The sequence below is a fragment of the Elaeis guineensis genome, chromosome 9, assembly GCF_000442705.2.
Source record: "Elaeis guineensis isolate ETL-2024a chromosome 9, EG11, whole genome shotgun sequence".
NCBI lineage: Eukaryota > Viridiplantae > Streptophyta > Magnoliopsida > Arecales > Arecaceae > Elaeis > Elaeis guineensis.
Window position 1 is genome coordinate 89511899 of NC_026001.2, and position 23156 is coordinate 89535054.

The window sequence follows — 23156 nt, forward strand, 5'->3', positions numbered from 1 at the left end:
GCTTTATTTTGGATGATTGTTTGGTGTTGGCAATGGTGGGATTTTGTGATCCCCATTATGGGTTTGGTTTATAAAGATCAAATTTTGCTCGTTTTGGATGTTTTAGCTTTGATTTTTCTATGTGCGGTAATTTATTTTAGAGGAATTTAAAGAATTGCTTATGTTTCATCAAGAAGGGATGAGAAAAATGAAGCGACCACTTGCTGGAATTCACTTTTGAGAAAGAATCTCACCTATAGGATTTGATTGTTTGGATTAGAAGTTTTTAACTAAAACTTGCTTCTTCTAATAAAAATTTATTTTAATCCCTCATTCTTTTACTGTCAATGGTAAAGAAAAAATTCTATTTCATCTAAAATTTTTCTATCTTACAGAAACTTTATACCTTCCAACTCCTCTATATTTAATGATTGCTATGGTTCAAATTGACATACTTCATATGCTCGTTGAAACGGAGAAAGAGTAATGCAATTCTGTAATTATTTTGCTGATCATATTAGATCGAGTAATGCTAATTCTGATTTATATACCATCTAGATCTTGACATAATGCCTAATGTTCAATACAACTCTAGCTTTTGCTCATTACTATATTCCTGCTTTTTTTTTTTCTTTTTTGGTGAGTTGATTAAATCCCATTGTGTAGCATGGGTTATTTGCTATAATCAATTATCGCATGCATAGAACCAAAATGACGATATCACAGGATCTGTAAACCTTCCAAGAATGGGCAATACAACATAGGGGCTATACGTTTTCTCATGTGATCACCACATAATTATGCAACTAAAATAGTGAAAGCCACCATCAAAGAGTAAATCAAGTATTAGAAAAAATATACTATCTGTAATAGATGCAAAATAGAAGATATTAAGCAAATGAAGTTGATCGTGTGTGAGGACTTCTTAATATAGATTGAAACTTCTTGTTCCAGATGTGCAGATATGGGTAAGGCTGCAAAAAAAAAAAGATTTTTATTGTTGGTGGTGGTGGCCCTTGGACAGGTTATGGACGAACAGAATGGTGCAGATCCTGATTCCAACTTGGAAGTTTGACCTAGAACTTTATTACTTTTCTTTACTAACATTGCAAGGAATTAGCGTATGTTAATTAAAATATGGATTTTAAATGATTAATTAACTTGAATGTGGTTTCCTTCCAAGTTAGTTTCGCAATTGCTGTTGTGGTTTCGGTTGGTTGAAAAGTTTGTCCTGGATGTCTAATTAAACAGGAGATGAAAACTTGTACTAGGGTACAGTCATTTTACATGGTTAATTATCTTGAATGTGGTTTCCTTGCAAGCTAGATTCACAATTACTGTTGTGGTTTTAGTTGGTTGAAAAGTTTATCCTGGATGACTAATTAAATAGGAGATGAAAACTTGTATTAGGGCACAGCCATCATTTGCTACTGTCGAAGACCAAAACACAGCTTTTGCCGCCACATTCAACTATTGTTGGCTGATATGATCACCATTTGATGTAGGATGCTTTCTGCCACTGATTATACCAAGATAAAATTAAGTTTGCTAAAGTTACATGAATTAGAATAAGGCTCCAAACTCTGCTTGAGGACTACTCCTAAATGTACAATATGATTGATTAAGATAAATTATTCTTAATGAACCACCAAACAGATACTCCTAAATTATTTTTTTTTCTTTTTTTTCCTTTTTTTCCTTAATTAGTCCATCTACCCTACTTAAGGGGATGTTTGGTTCACGATCGAAATCAGAATGGGAATGAAAATTGGAATGACTTGGAATCAGAATCGGAATGGCCAAATCTTCCGAAGCGTTTGATTCATGACCGAAATTGAATTCGGAATCGGAATTGAAATAAAAATTTGAATCCATAAAGGAGAGTAGAGATTGAGTTATATATAGATTAAGCCATTCTCATTCCACTCCGAAATCAGGATCGAAATGAGACTCCTCCCAACCAAACAGTGGGAATGGGAGTTGCCCATTCTGATTTCGTTTTCGATTCCAGATCCTCACTCTCTCCATCCAAACACCCCTTAAATGTAAAAGATAAAGTTCGAGAATCTTTTCAAAGTTTGATTTAATGGGCGTCATATATTCATATTAAGAGCAACATGCCTCATAAATATAAATTTCAATTAGATCCATCTTATATTACTTCTTATGAAAACTTGTGTTAGGGTACAATCATTATCTGCTACTATTGAAGACCAAAACACAGCTTTTACTGCCGCATTCAACTATTATTGGCTAATATGATCACCAAATAATGTAAGATGCTTTCTGCCACTGAATATACCAAGACAAAATCAAGTTTGTTAAAGTTACATGAATTAAAATAAGGCCCCAATCTCTGCTTAAGGACTGTCCTAAATGTACCATATGATTGATTAAGATAAATTATTCTTAACAAACCACCAAAAATGATAATCCTAATTTATTATTTTTTCCCTTTTTTTTCCTCTCTTTCCTTAATTAGTCCATCTACCATACTTAAATGTAAAAGATAAAGTTCGAGAATCTTTCCAAAATTTGATTTAATGGGTATCATATATTCATAGTAACAGCAACACATCTCATAAATATAAATTTCAATTAGATCCATCTTATATTACTCCTTATGTAAATCTTACCAACACTTCACAACCGTTGATAAATTTTTTGTTTCTTGATAAGGAAAAGTGACAAAAGTAATTACTTTCAATAATAAGATAACAACATGATCAAAAAAAGAAATCATTCATCTTATATTACTCCTTATGTAAATCTTACCAACACTTTGCAACCATTGATAAATTTTTTGTTCTTGATTAGGAAAAGCTACAAAGTAAGTACTTTCAATAATGAAACAGTAACATGATCAAAAAAAGAAATCATTCCAATTGATCACAAGGTTAGTCAAAGCATAGGAACAATAACTTGATCATGTAATAGTAAAAGAGCATCAATATAAAAAAAAATATGGGCCTTTCTGTTTGTTTGATTAGTTATTCTTTTCTCTCTTTTTTTTTTCCATTCTTTCCTCTGACTCTTAAGCATTCCCAAGTCAACTCCAGCAACTTTTCCGGCAGCTCTGGTAGGGATAGCTTCGGCCTCCAGCCTTCCACGTGTTAGAAAACAGGATGATTTCGTACGTATAGTTTAAAAATTTTTTATAAAACAATTTTATATACAGCAGAAGTAAATTAAATTAAAACTCTTTTAATTTAAATCACGTACAAGATCGGATCTAAAAACTATGCTTAGGATCTTGATACGAATTCGTCACCAAAATCTGAAATCTAAAATCTGAAATCAAAATAAAAGATTAGTAAAATAAACTCAGAAATCTGATCTCCATACTTTCGGATCCTGCAGATGTTCAGGGTTCGAGTCATAGCCATGTTCAGGGTTCGAGTCATAGCCGTACAAGCATCCGACCTCTGCTAGTATCCATATAAAGATGTTTAATCAAAGCATCGAGACCACCGGTATGATAGCACCTTACAGGTATTGCTCCTCAGCTTTGGATCTTGCCCCATTGCTATTAAAAACAATTGAACAGGGCCTTGCACAAACCCTTTATGCTAAATTGTAGGGATTCTTCTAGATTACCAAGAAAAATCAAGAATACTTCTTGATTTTCTTTCTCTCTCTAAAGCCTCTCTCTCAGATCTCTAACTGATCGTGGAAGTAGATAATGGGAATAGAAAGGAGGAAGAAGGAATTGAGAAGGAGAAAACAATGGACGGCAGGAAGTTACACTAACTTCCCTAGCGCATACAACATATGCATAACCATCTCACGCAAAAATTCTCTCCTTTTATAATTTTGTCACACAAAATACCTTCTTTCCCTAGCGCATACAACATATGCATAACCGCCCGAAGTTTTCGGCTGCTAGAAGCCTCCCAGATGATTGGAAAACACATTAAAAATTAAAGAAAATGAAGCCCGACCATGAAGTGTAGGGCCATCCGGCCGTCTACATCCTCCATACTAGATTCTGTTCAGCAGACTCATCGGCAAGGAGGATCCATAAGGCAACGACCTCGGCCTATTGGCTGGCGAACCACCAGCAATCTATATGCCCCACGTTGACTCTGGCCACTCGAAGCTTTCGGCTGCTCGAAGCCTCCCAGCGGATTGGCAAATACAGAAAAAATCAACAAAATGAAGGGAAGCTTGGGAGAAAAAAAATCACAAAGGGATGCTTGGGAAAAAAATATTATGAAAATTTTCAAACATGACACGTGGTATGTTGAAAGATTATTCTATAATTCTACATATCGATACGAAATTCTATCTCTAATATTTATTTATTATTTTATTATTATTATATAAATTATATAGATAGATTTAATCTCTTATCTTTTACGTAAGGCCACTACTTTTCTTTTCAATATGCCCCTCGCCCTTATCCCAAAAAAATAAAAAATAAAAAAAACTCCCATCTTCGTCTAGTGTCGTTGCTATGTTGCTGTCACTAGGATTCATCCATAATTTAAGACCACCACTTCTCTCTTCTCCCGCTTTCACATTCTCTTCAATCCGAGGACTAGCTAACTCTTGAAAGAAAATTAGCAGCGAAAGCTTCAACTACCAACTATTAACTTTTTGATAGGAAATTGACCGTGAGAATTTTGGTTGCTGACTTCCTACTTAATTTCTCTCCCTCTTCTTTTCTTTGGCATTCTTTTTGTTTGATTACTACCACTCATAACCATAATAGAAAATATCATCACATTCATATTAAAAATTATTATCGATAAAAAATTGACAATTATTATTGCTATTTTTATCTCCCTCTATCGCCTCTCTCTTCTTTATGCCTCATTTTTTTTTGATAAAAATTTCCTATATGGTCACTTGCTATTCAAATCAAAGAGAAGATAGAAGAATAACAAGATAATATGAGAAGAGAAAGATGACGACATTCTTTTCTCATTAGTAAAAAATATAATATTAATTAAATAAAAAAATAAATAGATAATAAATCAACAACCAACTTTTTGTCGACGGCAATAGGAACAACAGGAGGAGGACAAAATCAAACTAGTACAAAAAAAAAGAATAGCAAAAATAGAATAAAAATTAAACAATGAGAAAGAATTGTTATCTATGGAAAAAAAAATTGATTTAAATCACGAAAAAAAAAATTTATGATCGCATCAATCATGAAAAAAATTATGATCGGACCATCATCATCTGTCATGTGTATATATTGGGACATCCATCAAAAAAAGAATAGTTATGTGATATTTATCTAAATTATTCAAATATTTTTAGAATTTATTTATTCATATTTTTTAATATTTTAATATATAAATATATACGATCTTCTATTTTTTAATAGATATTTTTAAAGTATATCTGATTGTAATTTGTTCTCTGATCTATCCGGCTATATAAGTTTTATCCTTAAATCACTGTTAGGGCTCCACTCACTCAGGTCATAAACAACTGTTGCAAGTGCGTTTTTTCCGGTGAACCGTTACGAGGACAAACCCGGCGACGCCACGATGTACGGAACCGATCCGGCGGATTGGGAGCGAACCGCGTTTCGGCGGGCCGAGAAGCGTTACAAGCTCCACGAGACCGACAAACCCAAGTCCAGGTCCCTCCCCTCTCCCCTCCAAAACACTAAGGTTTCCAATTCCAAACCCCAATTCGCTGGAATTGGTTGCAGGAAGAAGCCGACGCCCCAGTTTCGATCTCTTCTGCTTCAGTGATTGCCCAGGTAACCATTAGAATTCTGTTTTCAATTTCAAATGTTGTTTCTTTTCTTCTCTTTACCTGAAATTATAATAGAAAACTGGATGGATTGGGCTTCTCCAAGAATATATCCCGTATGTGTTTCCACGATGATGGAAATGTTGGCATTTTTCGTAGTTGGCTTAGATTGCGGTTGGATTTATCTACTAATTTGCATAGGGGGCTGTTCATGTGCACGCATTTTTACTTGTTATTATTCAAACCAATTTTCTTGATTTGTTATGAATTAAAAGGATCTCGAGTTTTCATCGTCATTTTGTTTGCCCTTTGGATCCAAACTTTGCTATCCTTGATTATGTAAATTGCCACCACGTCTAAAACAAAGTTTTACCATTTTCTGGTGTTAAAATTTATCCACCAGGTTCCTAAATTGTACATGAAGCTAAAAAACTGCAATATAAAAGGAAGAGGAGTAAATATCATTTTTGAGAAAGCCTACCTGTTATATTAAAGACATTAAGTTGGGGTGAGTTGAATGGAACATCAAACCACCTCACCCATAGACCCAAGTTAAGACAAGAAAAGATAGGATCTCACCAGTTGCAATTTAATTAGAAAAAAAGGTGGTAAAAATTGGAGGGATAATGTAATACCACTTAATGTTTAACACAAAGTTACACAAAAGAAACTGTTTCAATACAGAACCCACATTGAAGGAGGAAAAGCAACATTTTTGAGGAAATACTTTTATTCCTCAAAAATATTTTTGTGTCAAGTTATGAATGAGAGCTGCACAGTGTGCTCCATTTCATCCATGCATTGGCTTTTTACTATTAAACAAATAGGCAATTACAGTATAAGATCGGATCATTAAAATCCTTTAGGTCCATGCACACCATTTTGATATGATCAATCATTGAAATCTTCAACAACTATTTCCATTTGGTATAGCAGATAAAAACTGACCATGGTTTTAAGTACTGGACCTTTCGTGTCCCTACTGAGAATTACCATTACTGGACTGGTAGGGAACTGGTACAAGATATGCATTGCATATTTTGACTGGGTATCTGACCAGCATAACATACATTGATACATTATGCCCTGCCAGATAGGTGGGGTAGAAATCGGCACCAGTCCTTCAAACTACAACAGCTCCTAATCAGACAAAACAGAGAAAAACTGAGATGAGGGGGGGTGGGGTGGTTTGGTTCATATCTTTGATGGAAAGATGTTGAAATAATGAGCATGAAATTTAGTTCATCAATATAACAATAATGTCCAAACACAGAATTGAAAAGAAAGTTAGCTTGACCTCGGTAGCCAGAAAAACAGAAATTACTCCTCTAAGGCAAGCTTTTGGAAATTATGAGAATAGTGACGAATTAGTTGTAAGGATTCTAGTTAATAAGAACTTTTTTCTTGCATATACTTTTATTTTTATTTTTGTTTTTATCATTGATATGTTTTTAAGAAACAACCTTCTGGGCTGCAGTGCTATATACTTCTTGTTACTCTCTAATCCAATCTTCAGGTATGACCTTTAGAGGCATGAGAGACTATTTATTAAATCATCATGGCAATCTGCAATTCGGTAAATAGATTGTTATCCTTTTTCTTTAATTGTTCGGATTTATCACTACTAATTTCTAAACAACCTGAAATCCTGGCTGTGTTTAAAGCAGGAACTTCATTATTTCTCCATTTTTTTCTTTTTTGTTGTGGCTGCCAAATTTCTGCGTATAGCATCCTCTTAACATTTATTTACATACTTCCATTTGTTCAATTGCATGGTTATTTGTTCCATAATTATTTTTATATATTCTGTATTTGTTGGTCCTTGGTCGTGTAGCACAACTCTGATGTGTCTCTCCCCCATAACAAGATGCCAGATGCACTTGTGTGGTTTCTGAGAAAATAATTGTACCTGCCATGCCATCAGGGGAAGAGTTTCAGCCAGAAGCTGCAAAAGTAAACTGTTTTGGTCCAAGAATGTCAGAGGTATAACTGAAATCTAATGCTTATTCTAGCTGTTGTTTGCAACTAATATATATTTTGGAAGTTAATGAAACATAGAATGCCAATTTTGGCATTAGAATATTGAATAAAGAATAGCATGATCCATGGGTTTCTGAAGGAATGCATTTTTTTCTTTTCCCATTCCTAGTCACAGGTGATATGCTAGGTGGTCACCTTGACGACATTGAAGCAGATTGGAGTAAGCCTATAACGAGCATAAGGTATTGCAATTTAATTTCCTCTCATTATTAAGCTTTTTAGTACCATGCTACAATTATTGCTTATATACCTTCTTTTGCAGCCCAGGCTGCAAAGCAATCTTTCTCCTTGGAGGAAAATTTAGGAAGGATAACCCAAGAGCCATGTTCCAGCTTGGTGGTGACATTGTGCTTATGGCTGGGCAAGCAAGTGAATGCTTCCAAGGTTAATGAATGTTTCAGTTAAGCTATTGTTTCTTTTTTGTTTCCTTTTCTTTGAATTATAATGAAGGTCTTGATATTCCCTATTTTCTGCTTTAGGACTTGTATAAAACACTAGCAATATATTAGCTGGGATTACTTTGATATAAAAAAAATGAATTCATTGAGTTTTTTCTATTGATTATCTTAGTCACTGGGCAAATATATCATGTCAAATAAAGATGTGTGACAAGAACCATGCTAAACCTAAGAGACTACTGTTTATGACAGTTAAATGCATAGTTCATCTTTTTCAATTTGCTTTAGCATGTTATTGAAGTCTATGAACCATTCTTGTGCTCTTATCTGATTATATGAGAAAAATCTAACACCAAGTCATATAAACCTTATTGAGCATGGTATATGTTTCTAACAAGATATAGAGCCACTGTGATTGATTCTCTAGATTGAGAGAGACAAGCAAAATGAAGTGCATCTTACAAAATTGAAGTGTATGTATTACTCCTCAATACTAAGTCTTGAAGCTGAGGATTGGACTTAAGTCAAGAGACAGGACTCTTGATGGATGTGGAGTTGCAGAGAATTTCGTATTAGTGTAACAAATTGAAGGGTATAAGAAGTACTCATTATTAAATCATTAGGCTGCAGGCAAATTTGGAAAGAAAGAGAGAAGCAGAAATCCTGGATGGACTTAGACATACACTTGCATTTGATAGTAGCTAAAATTAGAAAGACTGTTTTTTTCGATTCTCTGCTCTCTTGCATTAATTTCGCACTGTAGCTCACATTAATAACTGGCAAGAATTCAAGAAGACTGTTTTCTCAGTTGTCTCCTGTCTTGCAATAATCTATCACTTAGTTTGCATTGATTGTTTTCTCGGCTGCCCCCATCTTGCAGTAATTTCAAACATTTACTGAACTTCAACCTGCAATTAGTGTTCCATAAATGAAAATTTGAAAAATTCTGTGATCAGTTGATGTGTCCTATCAATTAAAGTTTGAAAAATTCAATGACCAGTCGTTATGTTCTTTTAACTGCATATGGTTGTTTGCCATTTTCAAGGGTACAGTTCATGTTGGACAATAAAAATGTTGTGCTGTCAGAAAACTTATTTATTGCACCTTGTGCTGCGTTCTTACAGCAGCCATGGGCTGAACATCACAAATTGTCTTATGAGTGGATTCCAGCATTTACTGCATTACTGGAATGGGTTCAGGCACAGAGACACGCTCATGTTGTCTCTTTACCATATGCTTGTCAGTTTGCTAGCTCTGTGCTGGAGTTTGTGGTATTCCCTGCCATGCTGGATCTCATTCTTAAAAAGATTAAAGCAGGGAATCTCTAAAAAGAAAGGATACTAGCATTCCCCCAGTCTTAACTGGATCGCTTTCTGATGAACAACTAAGAAATATACCTCAATAACCAACCTTATTTTGTTCTCTTTTTTAAGTTTTATGGTCATATGGACTGTTTATGCAGTATATGACGGTATGAACTTAAGAAACATAATTTGAAGAGGCTACAGACCATCACTTTTTCTTTTCTTTTTTTTTTTTTTTTTGATGAACAGAAGGCACAGAATATCTGCAAAATTTTACTAATCGAGGAACATCACATTTAATTAAGTGCTACTTTAATTCATTATTACTTTTCACCAATGTAATATGCACTTCAAATGGCCAAGCTTGCTCTAAATTATTTCCTTGCCTTCTAATATGACAGGAATACCACGGATCTTTACAGATGATAAACATGCAGATGTTTCTGCCCTCTTGTCACATTTTTCTGGGAAAGACGACTGCTGTTTCATGGATTACATCAGATATTCAAGAATAAATATCAACACCAGACGGATCGATAAATTTAGCTATTACAGTTCCTGCATCGAAACATTCAGCTTTTTCCACCATCTGGCAATTTACTAATTTGAATGTAGATCGAATTGTTTAGCATCTTGTTGAAAATGGGAAGAAGTGGTGAAGGAATAGGGATGAGAGAGGAGGATATCTTTTCTTTTATACAACTTGTCCATAGCTTTCAACTTGGGGATGTGGACTTGGAAGAGTTAAATGGAAAAATAATGAGATCATGATCACAAACCAGGAAATAAGAAAAGAGCCTGAAGCAGAAATCCTATAGGAGTCCTACTATGGTCGAAACCGTTGCTGACAAGCTTGGCAGGTGATCTCCATGCAAGTGGAATTGATCCTTCTGGTGGCCATCTCTTTCATCCTCTCCACCTTCTCCACCTCTTCTCGGGCTCGCTCCCACACCAGCCTAGCTCGTGCAAACTCTTTCTCCGCCAGCTCCAGCTCCCTCCTTGTCAGCTCCCTCACTCGCTCGGCATAAGCCTTCTCTACAGCGGCAAGTCGGATCTGCTCTGCAGTCTGTTGCTTCAGTGCTTGCGCATTTCTCATGTTGCTCTTAGCTTCCTCATTTGAAGGTGGCCTCCATGGTCCAACGCTCATCGACAGGCTCAGGTCAAGTGGTGGATGGTCAGCAGGATCGGTTATCACTGCAGACTTGGGTGCCTTGCAGGGAACATGAGCTGAGGAAGGTGCAGGCAGTAGTAGCTGCAGTTCTCTCTCATCATCTTCTTCCATGGAACAAGACTTGCAGAGGAATATTGAACAAAGTTGGTGAGGAGTTGTGAGGGTTGGTGACATGGGTCTTTATATTCTGTTCTCCCAGTAGCTAATTTACCAGCATGCCCATGCTTTCACGGGGTATCCTTTGCACCTTAAAAATTTGGTGAATCCTAGTTCTCATGATGAGCATCACTGTCAATTTTGTGCACTTACAATGCAAGCGGATGAGCCTTTTTTTTATATATATTTTGATCAGATAGGTGACTTCCTTCGATTTTTTCTTTTTTATTATTGGACTAAGAGCTTTAATCAAGCCTCTGTTCTATCTCATCCTGAATTTTTTGGGGGAAAAAAAGTGGCCTCATCTTAAGCTCGGCTCCAGAATTTGGTTGGTTCTTTCTGGCTTGGATGCTATTGGTCAATTTTGTATCCTTGCTAATTAGATCTATTGGCAGTGGGACAACCTCCTTTTCTTGTTGCCTTTGTTTCCACGTTCCTTTTTGGCCCTTTATGGGTTGGCAAATGCTAGAGGGTGCAATAATTGCATCGGCACGTGTGTGAGTTGGAGAGAGTTTTAGCGCGCCTTGAGTAGGCCTAGGTTGTCTGCCCCGTACGGATAAATATAACATTTTATTTAGTTGGTGGGATCGAATCACTTTGAATCCGATTTTTTCATGTATGTTTGGCTACAGTGCAATCCATGGCACTCCTGAGATCAAGTCTATTATGTTTTCCTGTTAGAGGTGAAAGTGGATCGGATAATACTTGTTTAGATTTATTTTTTTTTTATTTAAATTTATCTCGATATGGATATAATTTACAATATTCGATTAATATTTATATTTATATCCATATTAATTAAAAATATATAAATATGGATATAAATAGATAATTATCCAATCTAATAATTTTATTTAATTTTATATCATAATTATAAAATTTTAAAAATAATAAATAATCATATTAATATGTTATTAATTTGATTTATCTTTCATTTAATAATTTTTTAATTTTATGATTATAAAATTTAATTATCTAACTCATATCCATATTTCTATGAACACTTTCAATATCCAATTTATATCATTTTTTATTTAAAATAAATATAAATATAAATTTTTGCATCCAACTAAAATTTATATTCATATACATATTCATCAAATAAAATAAATATAAAATAAATATGGAGATAGATATGCCGGTATCCAACAACTTCAATCTTATTTCTCATAGAATATTTTGGGTTGATATGAAAAGAGAGAAAGGGACAGATCTGTTTCTATGAGGTTCCCTTGATCATTTTATGAAAATTGGAAAATTCTTGTACTAAAATAAATAATGTAAAATTTATATTCTAGTCATCCTACGAAATTAGAATCAAATGTTTGATGAATTGATGTTTGTCGGAATGGGTTTATGGAATTTGCGTTTTGTAAATAAGACCTGATGCTTTGCTAGTACTAAACTAATAATTTGCATTAATTTTAATTATGGTCTCAAGTTCATGTCCACCAGTGGAGAGGACGCAGCCTGTCAGGGGGTACCATCCTCTCTTTTGAGAGGTTCAAGATTCCAGCCCTTGACATGGATAACTCATCGAGCTGGCAAAGGATGCACGTGTGGCTGCTGGACAATATGCCGAGTGTTGCAGCCCATTTATCACTTCCATATGCAACCCTTTAACCTTGGCAGTGAAAAAATTATATATAGTCCCCTTAATATTAGATATTTTTGATGATCTACAGTATATTTTTCACTAGTATACTGGTATTCCTAGCTTTTTGTTGTGTGTGGTGTTACTGTAATTTGTTTTCTTCTGAAAATCTATTTACACAATGAATGTACCATAAGCTAGAGCAATTAAATTTCAAGTTAAATATTATCTTTTTTTTAACCCTCAAAAAAAGATAATATTTAACTCAAAATTTAATTGCTTTAGCTTATGGCACATTCATTGTTTAATCAGGTGTCAAAAGAAATACTATCCTTTTGCTTATGGTACATTCAAGTTAAATATTATCATTCAAAAAGCTTCTTTTGTGTGGATCCAACTCATGGTGGACAGGAGATCAATAATTTTAGACAAATCCCAACAGTCCTTTGCAGATGCAATCTCTCAGATGAGTTTGTAAAGGAGACTGGAGAGAGTGATTGGCATGAACATTGAAATCAATACTCTCACCCTCAGTCACAGTTTAGAGGCTGTCTCCAAGAGCATAACTTAGTGGAAAAGGATAGTTGAGGTGACCCTAACCACCACTGCTGCTCTGCAAAACATCTCCCGCTTTGAAATCATCACATCACATCTACTACAGAAGTAAAGCTGCCAGACCCCCCTACCTGACCCTGGCATCTCCTTGGCTGCACCCAATATCTTAATAGGTTGGTGGTTAGCTGCTTTTGAAGGGAAATGCTTTTGGATCCAAGGAGACATGAAGCATGTGTGAGGAGAGGTATTCCACCATTTAATCTCAGCTTTTTGGTGATGCCCTCAGCCAAACCACAGGGTCCTGTGTCTGATGTGAGTGGGGTGAGAGAGATTGCACTCTTTTTAGACAATGATTTATACATCATGGTCTCCCACTACTGCTAAGGAGCACCTAGTGGATATCTTTGGTCCCCATCAGCTTAGATTTAAAAGTTAAGACTTGGCCATGCTTCAGTCCATTTAGTCTCTCTGGTGGTCCTCTAAGAACCTGCTAGCTGCCAAGGCAGCACAGGACCATTCGATGTACATCTGATGCGAACAGTCTGATCAATAACCAACTGTTGATCGAACATCTTGCCCGACAATGATGCAACGGTGGCTAGTCGATGGAGCTGACCAGATGTCTGCATCCATCTGATGGATCCCACAGATTTGTGTCATCATGGAGACTGCAGGCTGATATAGTGGGACGATGCATGGTGGGAATCCAGGTGGAGGACCACCGTAGTCTTACAGTGGTCCTAAGACAGGACTCCATGTCTTTAGCCAAACTCCGAGCAGAGAGGGACACTGGCAGTCCTTGGTGGATTTGATGTGCTACCAACCCTCAACTATAGAACTAGTGATGGAGGTGAAGTGAATAATTCCTTTGTCAATGAAATCTATGGGCTGATTACTACATGATAAGTTCCTCATAATGAACCATCAACCACAAGATCATGTCTGTCTTTAGAAATTAAAATGTTACCATGGAGACAGAAGTAATGGCCACTGATATGTACATATTGGTTTACTTTTCTTCTCAAAAACAATAAAAGGGACGCATTTAACATGTTAAATATGTGTATGAAAGTTAGCAGTACCGTGCTGGACCTGTATTACATCTAATGGTAAAGCATCACATTCTTGGCTTAGGTTTGTATTGGGGTAGGAAATATTGAGATATTTTAAATTTAAATGTAAAATTATGGAATCAAATTTATAACAGAATTTTTACCATGCCAGTGCATAACCAATGGAGAAAACTGATAAATATTCTCACAGTTATATCACCATATTTTATTATGATATCATATGATATTTATAAAAACTTGATTCTTTGCGACAAATATGTTTACAGTGAAAAATAATATTTATCAGATACTTGGTGAAAAATTTACCTGATTCTTTTCCAGTCTCGACACTTGTCTCAAAACCTCAGAAAAAATTTAGGAAATTTGTGAAAGATTTCAGAAAGATTCTTTACATCATCATCCACCGATGCAGGGCCCATGTGTCTACGACCAGTGGGTGCATGTTCTTGGAGGTTAGTGTCTTGAGCAGTGTCCTGCACATAAAACATACACGATCCTGCCAAATCTCACACAAAAATTCTTAGATAGCGAGCCATACAGCGACTCGTGACCAGTAACACTGACCCTGGTAGACCCTGCAACTAATCTTTTTCATTCTCTTGAAAGCCAAAATTTGATGAACTAATCCATTTTTTCATCATTAATTACAACCTAAATTAACACTGTTATATCCTATACAAATTATCCATTAAGAATTACTAATGCAGTTAGTTGCACCAACCAATGTCATCAGCACAACCAACTTAATCAGCATTCAAATTAACGAAACAGTTATCAAAATGAAGCAACTAATCCTTTACACCTCCTAACCATCCAGTCAAAGCCTGCAGTTAACATTTACCGTAGAAGTAGATAACCGCAACTGAATCTGGACAAGAATCAATAGTTACAGAAATAAGCTTGAGTCCATGGCTCACCTAAAAGATAAATTATAGAAAATGCATACAAAGCGGTAAAAGAACACAGCTATGGAGATCAAAAAGAGATGTATTTGAATGTATCATCCAAACATTTTTCCTGCAAACTCACTTGGCTCAAACTCAGCCTCATCAATGGCCATCTCTTCCCTATTGTTATTGGTAACATCAGAATCTATTATGGCATGCTTTCAGTTTGTTATCTCATCCTTCCCAGGGAGAAAATGTCAAGTCCAAATATAATGGATTGATCGTCAAATCATCTTTGCATGGTCAATTAGATATACATAGGATAAGGCAAGTATTACAGTTACAAGAAAACTCTGACTCTGATGCAGAAAAGACCTTGTGCAGATGATTCAGAGAGGCTTAAGGGCAGCAAGGTTGTTCTTGTTGTCTTCTAAATATCCCAGTTGACACCAACTTCCAATGTCAGGAATAATATGGGGGTGTCTGGTTCCTGGCAGAAATTTAGCTGGCACTCTTGTATTGGACAATACTCAGGACCAACAGAGCAATTAAGCAAGCAGGCTTTAGTCATTAGAGACTTCAACTCTACATTGTGTTTATTTATTTGGACAATCTTATTCTACAATGAGAAAAGGGAACACAAACTTCAACAATATCATATAACATTATAAGTACATTGCTCATAAACTACAATGGACACGTAAAAGATTATATGAGAAAGCAGAGCCGCACAAATTAAAGATAAAGTCATGATAGCTGACACAACTGGCATAGCTATGTGCAGAAAAAATCTAAGCAGACCATGATAAAAGAGAGATGCTTAGATTTATGTTGAAATGTCAGAAATCAGAGAAAAAAACATGGGACAGCATGGATGGAAGTGTGGAAAAGATTCGAAAAGTCTTTTGCTGAATTGAATGCAATTTATAACTAGAAATCTTGGTGTTGGATTTGTTAGATGGCACCAAATAGTTGGGTTAAGGATCATGGTTATGATTGTGGTATTTTAGCATATCTATAGTGTTGCCACTAGCTAGAGAACAACCTTGCTTGCATATCCATATGCCAAATGGTTTTTTTTGTCTTCTCCCTCTCTGGCTCTCTTACTTCCTTTATGCTTGTTTCGAGTAAGGTTCCAGGTTAAATTTTGTCTATCCTACTGTTAGAAGCTACATGTAATGTAATATCTTTAAATTAACTGAGAAACCTTCATCTCTTTGTATAATATTGTTTTTGTGAAGTCCGTTATCTTACCATCAGTGTGTGTGTGTGTGTGTGTGTGTGTGTATGCTAAAATTTACTGGGTTATGACAGGTCGGGTAGCTATGATTGCATTGCAACAAGCATGAGGGATTGTTTTGTTCCAATATAGAGAAGTTGGGAAGACATGGATGCTAATTACCAGATTTTACTGGGCATGCTATCAAGGAGAAGCTGTAAGCTAAATCTTAGCTTAAAAAAAAAAAAAATCAGGGCTATGGAGTTTGAAAAAAGGTAGTGTGTTTAGTAGGGTCTCACCCTGGGTTCCTGAGAAGAGAAAGGTGAATTTAGGTTTTAATATATACTTAATATTCTCTTTCCCACTTTTCAGTGAGGTATGTATTTGGATGTTGATAGCAGACACGAATTAGTCCTTGTCCAGGAAAAGCTGAACAACGTAAAATGCAACCAACAAGCATTTGAAATATAAACGCATGAGAACTGCTGACTTCAATTCATTCAATTAGTAAAATGGCATGTATGGTCAATAACCATGAGACTTAAAGATGGACTCATCTAATGTGAGTATACATGGTAGCTGATACTTATGGCCTAAAATAATGTAAAGATTGGCCAAAGATACTTCAGTCAGAGCTTTGTGGCAGGAAACTTCTGCTTGGAGTGCTCCACACCACCTACTTAAGAATCTCTCAGGAAACTCACCACTCTAGAGACTTGCTCCACATCCAATTAAAGCACTTCATTTTCTAGATTTTTTTTTCTTTTTCTCTTTGAGAGAGAGAGAGAGAGATTTGCTCCCCCATATCTCCACACACCCAAATATGCTATTGTCAAACAAATAACTGAAGGGTGGAGAAATGGTAACTGAGTTGACAATGTAGAGATTTTTTTTCCCCCTGCTGTATAAGGGCTAGGTTGGGCTGGACCATATACTTTTAGTTTAGCACAAGCCCAGCCAAAACTTAATAAGACCTCGAGTTCCAGCCCCAGCATGACCTGACAGGCCGAAAACCCCTGCCTAAGCCCGTCCAAAATTGGGCCGGCAGATCAGACAGGTGGGCCGAGCCAGATTTGCTTAGGTGTAATCTGAAATAGCATTTCGAGGTCTTTTTTCAAAAATAGGTTGTTTTGACTTTGCTTTGTGAGAAAAAACATGAGCATTGAGAAACAAATATAAATTTCCATGGGATCTGGTCTCTCAAAATGTTTCCATAAAGTCCTTTTGGAGTAACCCATGCATTTCTTAAACTCACACTTCCTGAAGTACTTATAACTTTCATATTTCTTTAGCCACTTTTAGCAAATATGGTTTTTCCCATATGCTGCAGATTATAATCTTTACCCTTCTTTTTACTCATCTTGCCTGTGACACTTCCAATTGCCAACCAATTTGGACTTGGGCATGAGCAATCTCAGTATTTCTTCCTGAAATTTCATGATGATGCAAGACATCAATATTTTAGTTTAAATTTTTGTTATAGCTTCCCTAGTTTTTCTCATCCTATGATGAATCGCATCTTTTGGTTTTAGTTCGCTAATAAGTCTCTTGGAATTTCATACTTCCAAGATTTATGGAGATCCCATACAACAAAGAGTAATGGAATAATAATTACCACCAAGTCGAAGTGGATTGATAACAAAAATAAGTTAAAGTTTTGGTGGAGAAATGATCCTACCATCCAAGATGACTGATGAAGAAAATAGTTACAGTTACCCAAAAGTAAATTGTCATTCTTAATGTCCATATGCTGACCTTCAGTTTTAGGGACAGCCAATTGCTTACAAAACTTGATTACCTTAAGGCCACGGCTTCTCAAAATATTTCAAGATGATAGAATGCTTAAGCATTCAAACTTCATCATACAAAAAGGTTCTCCAGCATAATAATTTCAAATGAAAAAAATACTATAATCCACTTTAAACATAAGGGACCTAATAGGACTTTTTAACAAGTTCTTGCATTCAATCTTAGTAAGTTATTCTGCAAAAATAAAATTTCAAATAGGCTAGTTTCTTCCAAATCACATATAAAGGAGGAACTACCTAGTTAGATATATCCAGTATCATTGCATATAATATTCCATATTTTGTTTCCTAAAAACTATTAAATTGGTCTTTCATTCAATATAAAGTAGCCCTTGGTCACCATAAAATCCTAATTCTGACATTCACAACCCACACCAAGATTTAGGTTACTTTCTATGATGTAGGATGTATTGGCCAATGCAGACATAAAAGAACATAGGTCAAACTTCAAAACTCAACCTTAAATATGAGGAATAAGGCTAAAGGTTTTTGATTATTGTTCCAGCAATTAACAAATTAAGCTATTAAGTATTTTTTATTTTTTATTAAATTATATACACATGGAAAAAATTATATTGATGTTGCTTATGTGAAATTTATCTTATCTTAATGTTTCTCTAAGATTAGAGAAAAATATTAATTTTCATATCCACATCTTTGAACCTAGCTTCTCTAGTAAAATTCATCTCCTTTTAGATCGAACCAAATTCTAGACTTTAAAAAAAAAAAAAAAAAATCTTTTCTTAATTGCTTATAATAACACAACATGTGGAATAACAAAAATATATAATAAAAGCAACTAGTCTAAATTGCAAGTCCAATGGCCAGGTTAAGGAGACACTTTCTTGCAACAAACCAGTAAAACTAGATCCTCAAGTCCATGTACCTTTACCAAAGGAAGCAATCCCATATCTTGGATCTGTGGTAGGCTAAAATGGTAAAGGTTATGATCTTGCATCAAATAAGAAGCACCAATAAAAATTAGACTTTAAAATAAAATATATACCTAACAGTAAATGGAAAAAAAAATTGCACTGCGCATTTTCCTGTGTTACACGACTATTACTAATTACATACACAAGATGATATAGATCCTTCATTAACCATAACAATGGTAACTAAGCACCAACTACCAAGTGCTAGAAAGACCACTATCTTTACTCTGGTGTAGAGCCAGGAATCTCCCCAATAACTAAAAACAACAAAACCTCCATTTCTTGGAGGCATTACCTCAAACACCAAATATCTGAACAAAAACAAAGCTTTCTATACAAACAGCAATCGATAGACAATCCATAGCTTCTAAACGATGATTAATAGCATTATCAATATATTTCTCATAACCATACATAATTCTTCAGTCAACGCAACCAACCAAAGAGAAAGGGAAAAAGAAACAAAGGAATTATTACAGAGAAAAGAGAGAGAAAGATGCATTCAAAAATCCTCATCCAACTTGAACACATGGTTACCTCCATGGCCATTCCCATTCAAGCTTGACATAACTGCCGCCTTCTGGTAGTCTCCGACCCTCTTCTCGAAGAAATTAGTCTTCCCTTGAAGTGATATCAGCTCCATCCAGTCGAATGGATTCGCCACCCCGTACAACTTTCCACATCCCAAAGCCAACAAGAGCCGATCCGCCACGAACTCAATGTACTGGCTCATCAAATCCCCGTTCATCCCCACCAGCGCCACCGGCAGCGCGTCGCAAACGAACTCCCTCTCAATGTCCACAGCGTCGGCGATGATCGACTTGATGCGGTCCTCCGAGAGCTTGCGGTTGAGGAGGGAGTAGAGGAGGCAGGCGAAGTCGCAGTGGAGGCCCTCGTCGCGAGAGATGAGCTCGTTGGAGAAGGTGAGCCCCGGCATGAGACCACGCTTCTTGAGCCAGAAGATGGAGCAGAAGGAGCCAGAGAAGAAGATCCCCTCAACGGCGGCAAATGCAACGAGGCGCTCGGCGAAAGACTCGGAGGACTCGATCCACCGGAGGGCCCATTGGGCCTTCTTTGTCACCGCCGGGACGGTCTCGACGGCGCGAAAAAGGCGATCTTTTTCGTCCGGATCCTTGATGTAGGATTCGAGGAGGAGGGAGTACATCTCGGAGTGAATGTTCTCGATGGCGATTTGGAAGCCGTAGAAGGCGCGAGCCTCGGGGATCTGGACGTCGGACATGAAGCGGACGGCGAGGTTCTCGAGGACGATGCCGTCGGAGGCGGCGAAGAAGGCGAGGATGTGGGAGATGAAGTGGCGCTCGTCGGTGGTGAGGGTGTGGAGCCAGTGGGGGAGATCGCTGGAGAGATCGACCTCCTCGGCGGTCCAGAAGGAGGCGACGGCCTTCTTGTACATCTCCCACACCGGAGGGTAGCGGATGGGGAACATCGAAAAGCGATCGGGGTTCGGGGCGAGGAGGGGCTCCTCCAGCTCCTCCACGGTGCCAGCGGCGGCGGGCATCGACGGCATGATCGAGGTCGAGGGTATTTCCAGGAAGAAAAAAACTTGAAGATGGAGGTGTTTGGGGAACCGGAGGGAGGAGGAATTATTGTGGTGATAAGAGGAGGGGGTTGGGGGATTTTTATAGGGAGATTTCGGGATTGGGAGGAGCGGGGGGCGGGGTGGGGGGGGGGTGGGTGCGCGCGGGGAATTTGAAATTTTTGGGGCGAGGCTTCACGGGGAAGGAGAAGGGATCGGGTCACCGGCACTGGTGAGTTTTGGAGACTTGTTACCGGATTGATGGTTTAAGTTTTTGGCTTTCCTGGAACGAAATCGTTATCGGCTCAATGCCAGTAACGGATGTGACGGCCGTTGTCTGCCCACCAGTATCAAAAAGATCTAACATGTGATGATGCCGTTAGAGTGGGGCATTTGAAGCTTCCGAGATAAAGAGGAAAAGCGTACGAGGGAAGACGCGGGTACGGCGAGGAAGGGATTTTTCCGGGATAATTTAAATTTTGGCGGGATGCTTTGGACGGCGCGTGTCGAGTTGGCGCGGGATCTTCAAGCCCGAGTGCCGCGCACTCCGACGTTCTGGATGAGGTGGGGAACCGGTCCTCAGTCTGCCACGTGGACGATGATGATTACGATACATCGGTAACGAGCGCGTAGATTCCGGCGGCTCCCACCGTTTTGAGAAGTTTTGGAGAGAGGGAGAATATTCCGTGGTTTTTATGCTATCACCGGTCGAAACAATTTTATTTGGAAACAAACTAGCGGCCAGGAGTTCCCGCCCTCATGCATCGGTCAGAAATTGTTGGGTCCGGAGATGGATCTCGTAAAAAGTACCCATGACCCAAATTTATCCTAAGCCGATCACATGACATACTCGGATTTATTATAGGATTGAATTTATAAACCAACTCATTATCATGTAAAAAAAAATATCATTAATTTTATATTAATTATGAATTAAAAAAATTTAAATTTATATAAGATGGGGCTTTTCTGTTCGATAAGATATTTTTTGAAAAAGTAAAACTGTAAAGCCCCACAAATTACAATGCATCTCACGTAATTTTGCCTAAAATTTTCTTTAAGCATAATTTATTTTTATACTTTTTATCTTTTAAAAATCATTGATTATTTTCAAAAAATATGATAGAAATGTTTCAAAAGTATAATGATAATTGAGTGTAATAGATAGTATTAATTATTTGAAATCATGATTTTGTTGGTACCTGATTCATCCCTAACAAGTGCACGATAGACTTAGCATGCCTTATGAAATATTTTTTATATTGACAAAATTTTAATTTTGTTCTGTTACGGTCAACTCCCTATCGTCTGTCGCTGGTGATGAGCACTTGCAAAATAATGTTCTCACAGACCGGAGTTGTGTCTGACGGAGACCCTTCGATACTTAAATTAGAGAGGAAATTGATGAATAGTAGATTTTTGAATGTTGAGAGTAGCAGAGCTCTGGCTCAAAAGTATTTTACCAGTGCTGTTCACTTATCCTCCTTTTATAGATGATTCTGATATAATCGTCGAGCATGTGGTCTCGCTTTTTATAGTGCTAAATTATCGGATCATAATATGGAGTTAGTGAGTTGTTAATTTTCATTAATTATCGTGACACATAGTCGATAACCGTTCATAGCGGTTATAGTATGTTGAGCAGATTGACCGACTATATGTCGGTAGTGTTGATATGTCGGTAGAAGATCCGAACGAACCATCGATTAGTAGTTCTAATATGCCGACGATCATGGATCGGAGATTATTCAAGTTGTTCGCTATTGATCGGTAGTAGCCGAATGTCTGTCGGTCTGCCGACAACGAGTCAGTATGATTTGTCCAGTCAGTCGAAGAATAGTTGGAATTGTATGTTCGGTCGGTCAGCCTTTGTTGAGTCGAAGTCAGGATTGGTTGACTTGAGTCGGGGGTCGATTGACTTACTCCAACAGTTGCCTCCGACTCTTAAGTCCAAGGTGACCCACCATGTGCCACCACGTGGTTTTGTCACGTTGAACGAAGAGAGTTATTTTGTGCCATATCGAATCCTAATTTGGTTGCTAGTTTTTTTCGAGATATGAGCGTCGGCTGTTTTGTCGTTTCAGTGAGTACAGAACCATCATTAGACTGTCATATTGATAGGACGATTCGATATCTGATGTCAGTATCAGATGTTGTTTCGAAAAGATGATTCGACGTCAGACGATATGATTCTGACAAGTAAATCTTTGACACGTGTCCGAATGTCATTGGGTCGGAGCTGTTCACATAGATAGTGGTGACGTGGCTCGAACTGGAGTAGGTGTGTCGAACCGTCCGATCAATGGCTGGCTCAGATGTCACCATGTGTCAACATCTGGTGAGATCTTGATTTAGGTATTTCGATCCTGACCATTGAGGGATCCTATATATATATGGTCGCTTTCAGCCAACTTTTTACTTTTCATTTGTCTTCTTTGCTGTGGAAGCTCTGTCGGAGAATCGTCCCAGCGTCTGAAGACTTCTTTTCCTTGTCTTCTTCTTATTTAAGTTCCAGATTAAGTCCCTGTCTTTTTGAGTCTTCCGTCTTTTGTTGCCTTTTCTCCAATGGCTAGGGGTTCCTCCTCTCGGGATGGTCGGTCAGAGAATCCGACTGACGACACCCCATCAGACCCAGAAGTGGAGGCTTCTTCATTTTTGGGACCAAACGTCTATCGGCTCCGAGAGCAGTATCGCATCTTGGAACAATTTCAGCTCTTCACCCCTAGTGCCGATGGTCAGGTGAACGCCTCTCCTTCAGGTCAGGTGGCTTTTTATGTCGAAGATC

General features: G+C 37.3%; 2 protein-coding genes and 1 pseudogene across 2 annotated transcripts; 1 reads left to right on the top strand and 2 right to left on the bottom strand.

The window, feature by feature from the left end:
* Positions 1–5414: 5414 nt before the first annotated feature.
* Positions 5415–10040, top strand: LOC109505621 (DNA N(6)-methyladenine demethylase ALKBH1A-like; annotated as a pseudogene).
* Positions 10024–10781, bottom strand: LOC105042119 (uncharacterized). Its single transcript, XM_010919222.4, has one exon. The coding sequence runs from the start codon at positions 10779–10781 to the stop codon at positions 10263–10265; it is 519 nt and encodes a 172-aa protein (XP_010917524.1). The 3' UTR covers positions 10024–10262.
* Positions 10782–19146: 8365 nt separating this feature from the next.
* LOC105042120 (ribonucleoside-diphosphate reductase small chain) lies at positions 19147–20455 on the bottom strand. Its single transcript, XM_010919223.4, has one exon. The coding sequence runs from the start codon at positions 20360–20362 to the stop codon at positions 19337–19339; it is 1026 nt and encodes a 341-aa protein (XP_010917525.3). The 5' UTR covers positions 20363–20455; the 3' UTR covers positions 19147–19336.
* Between the last annotated feature and the right edge of the window lie 2701 nt (positions 20456–23156).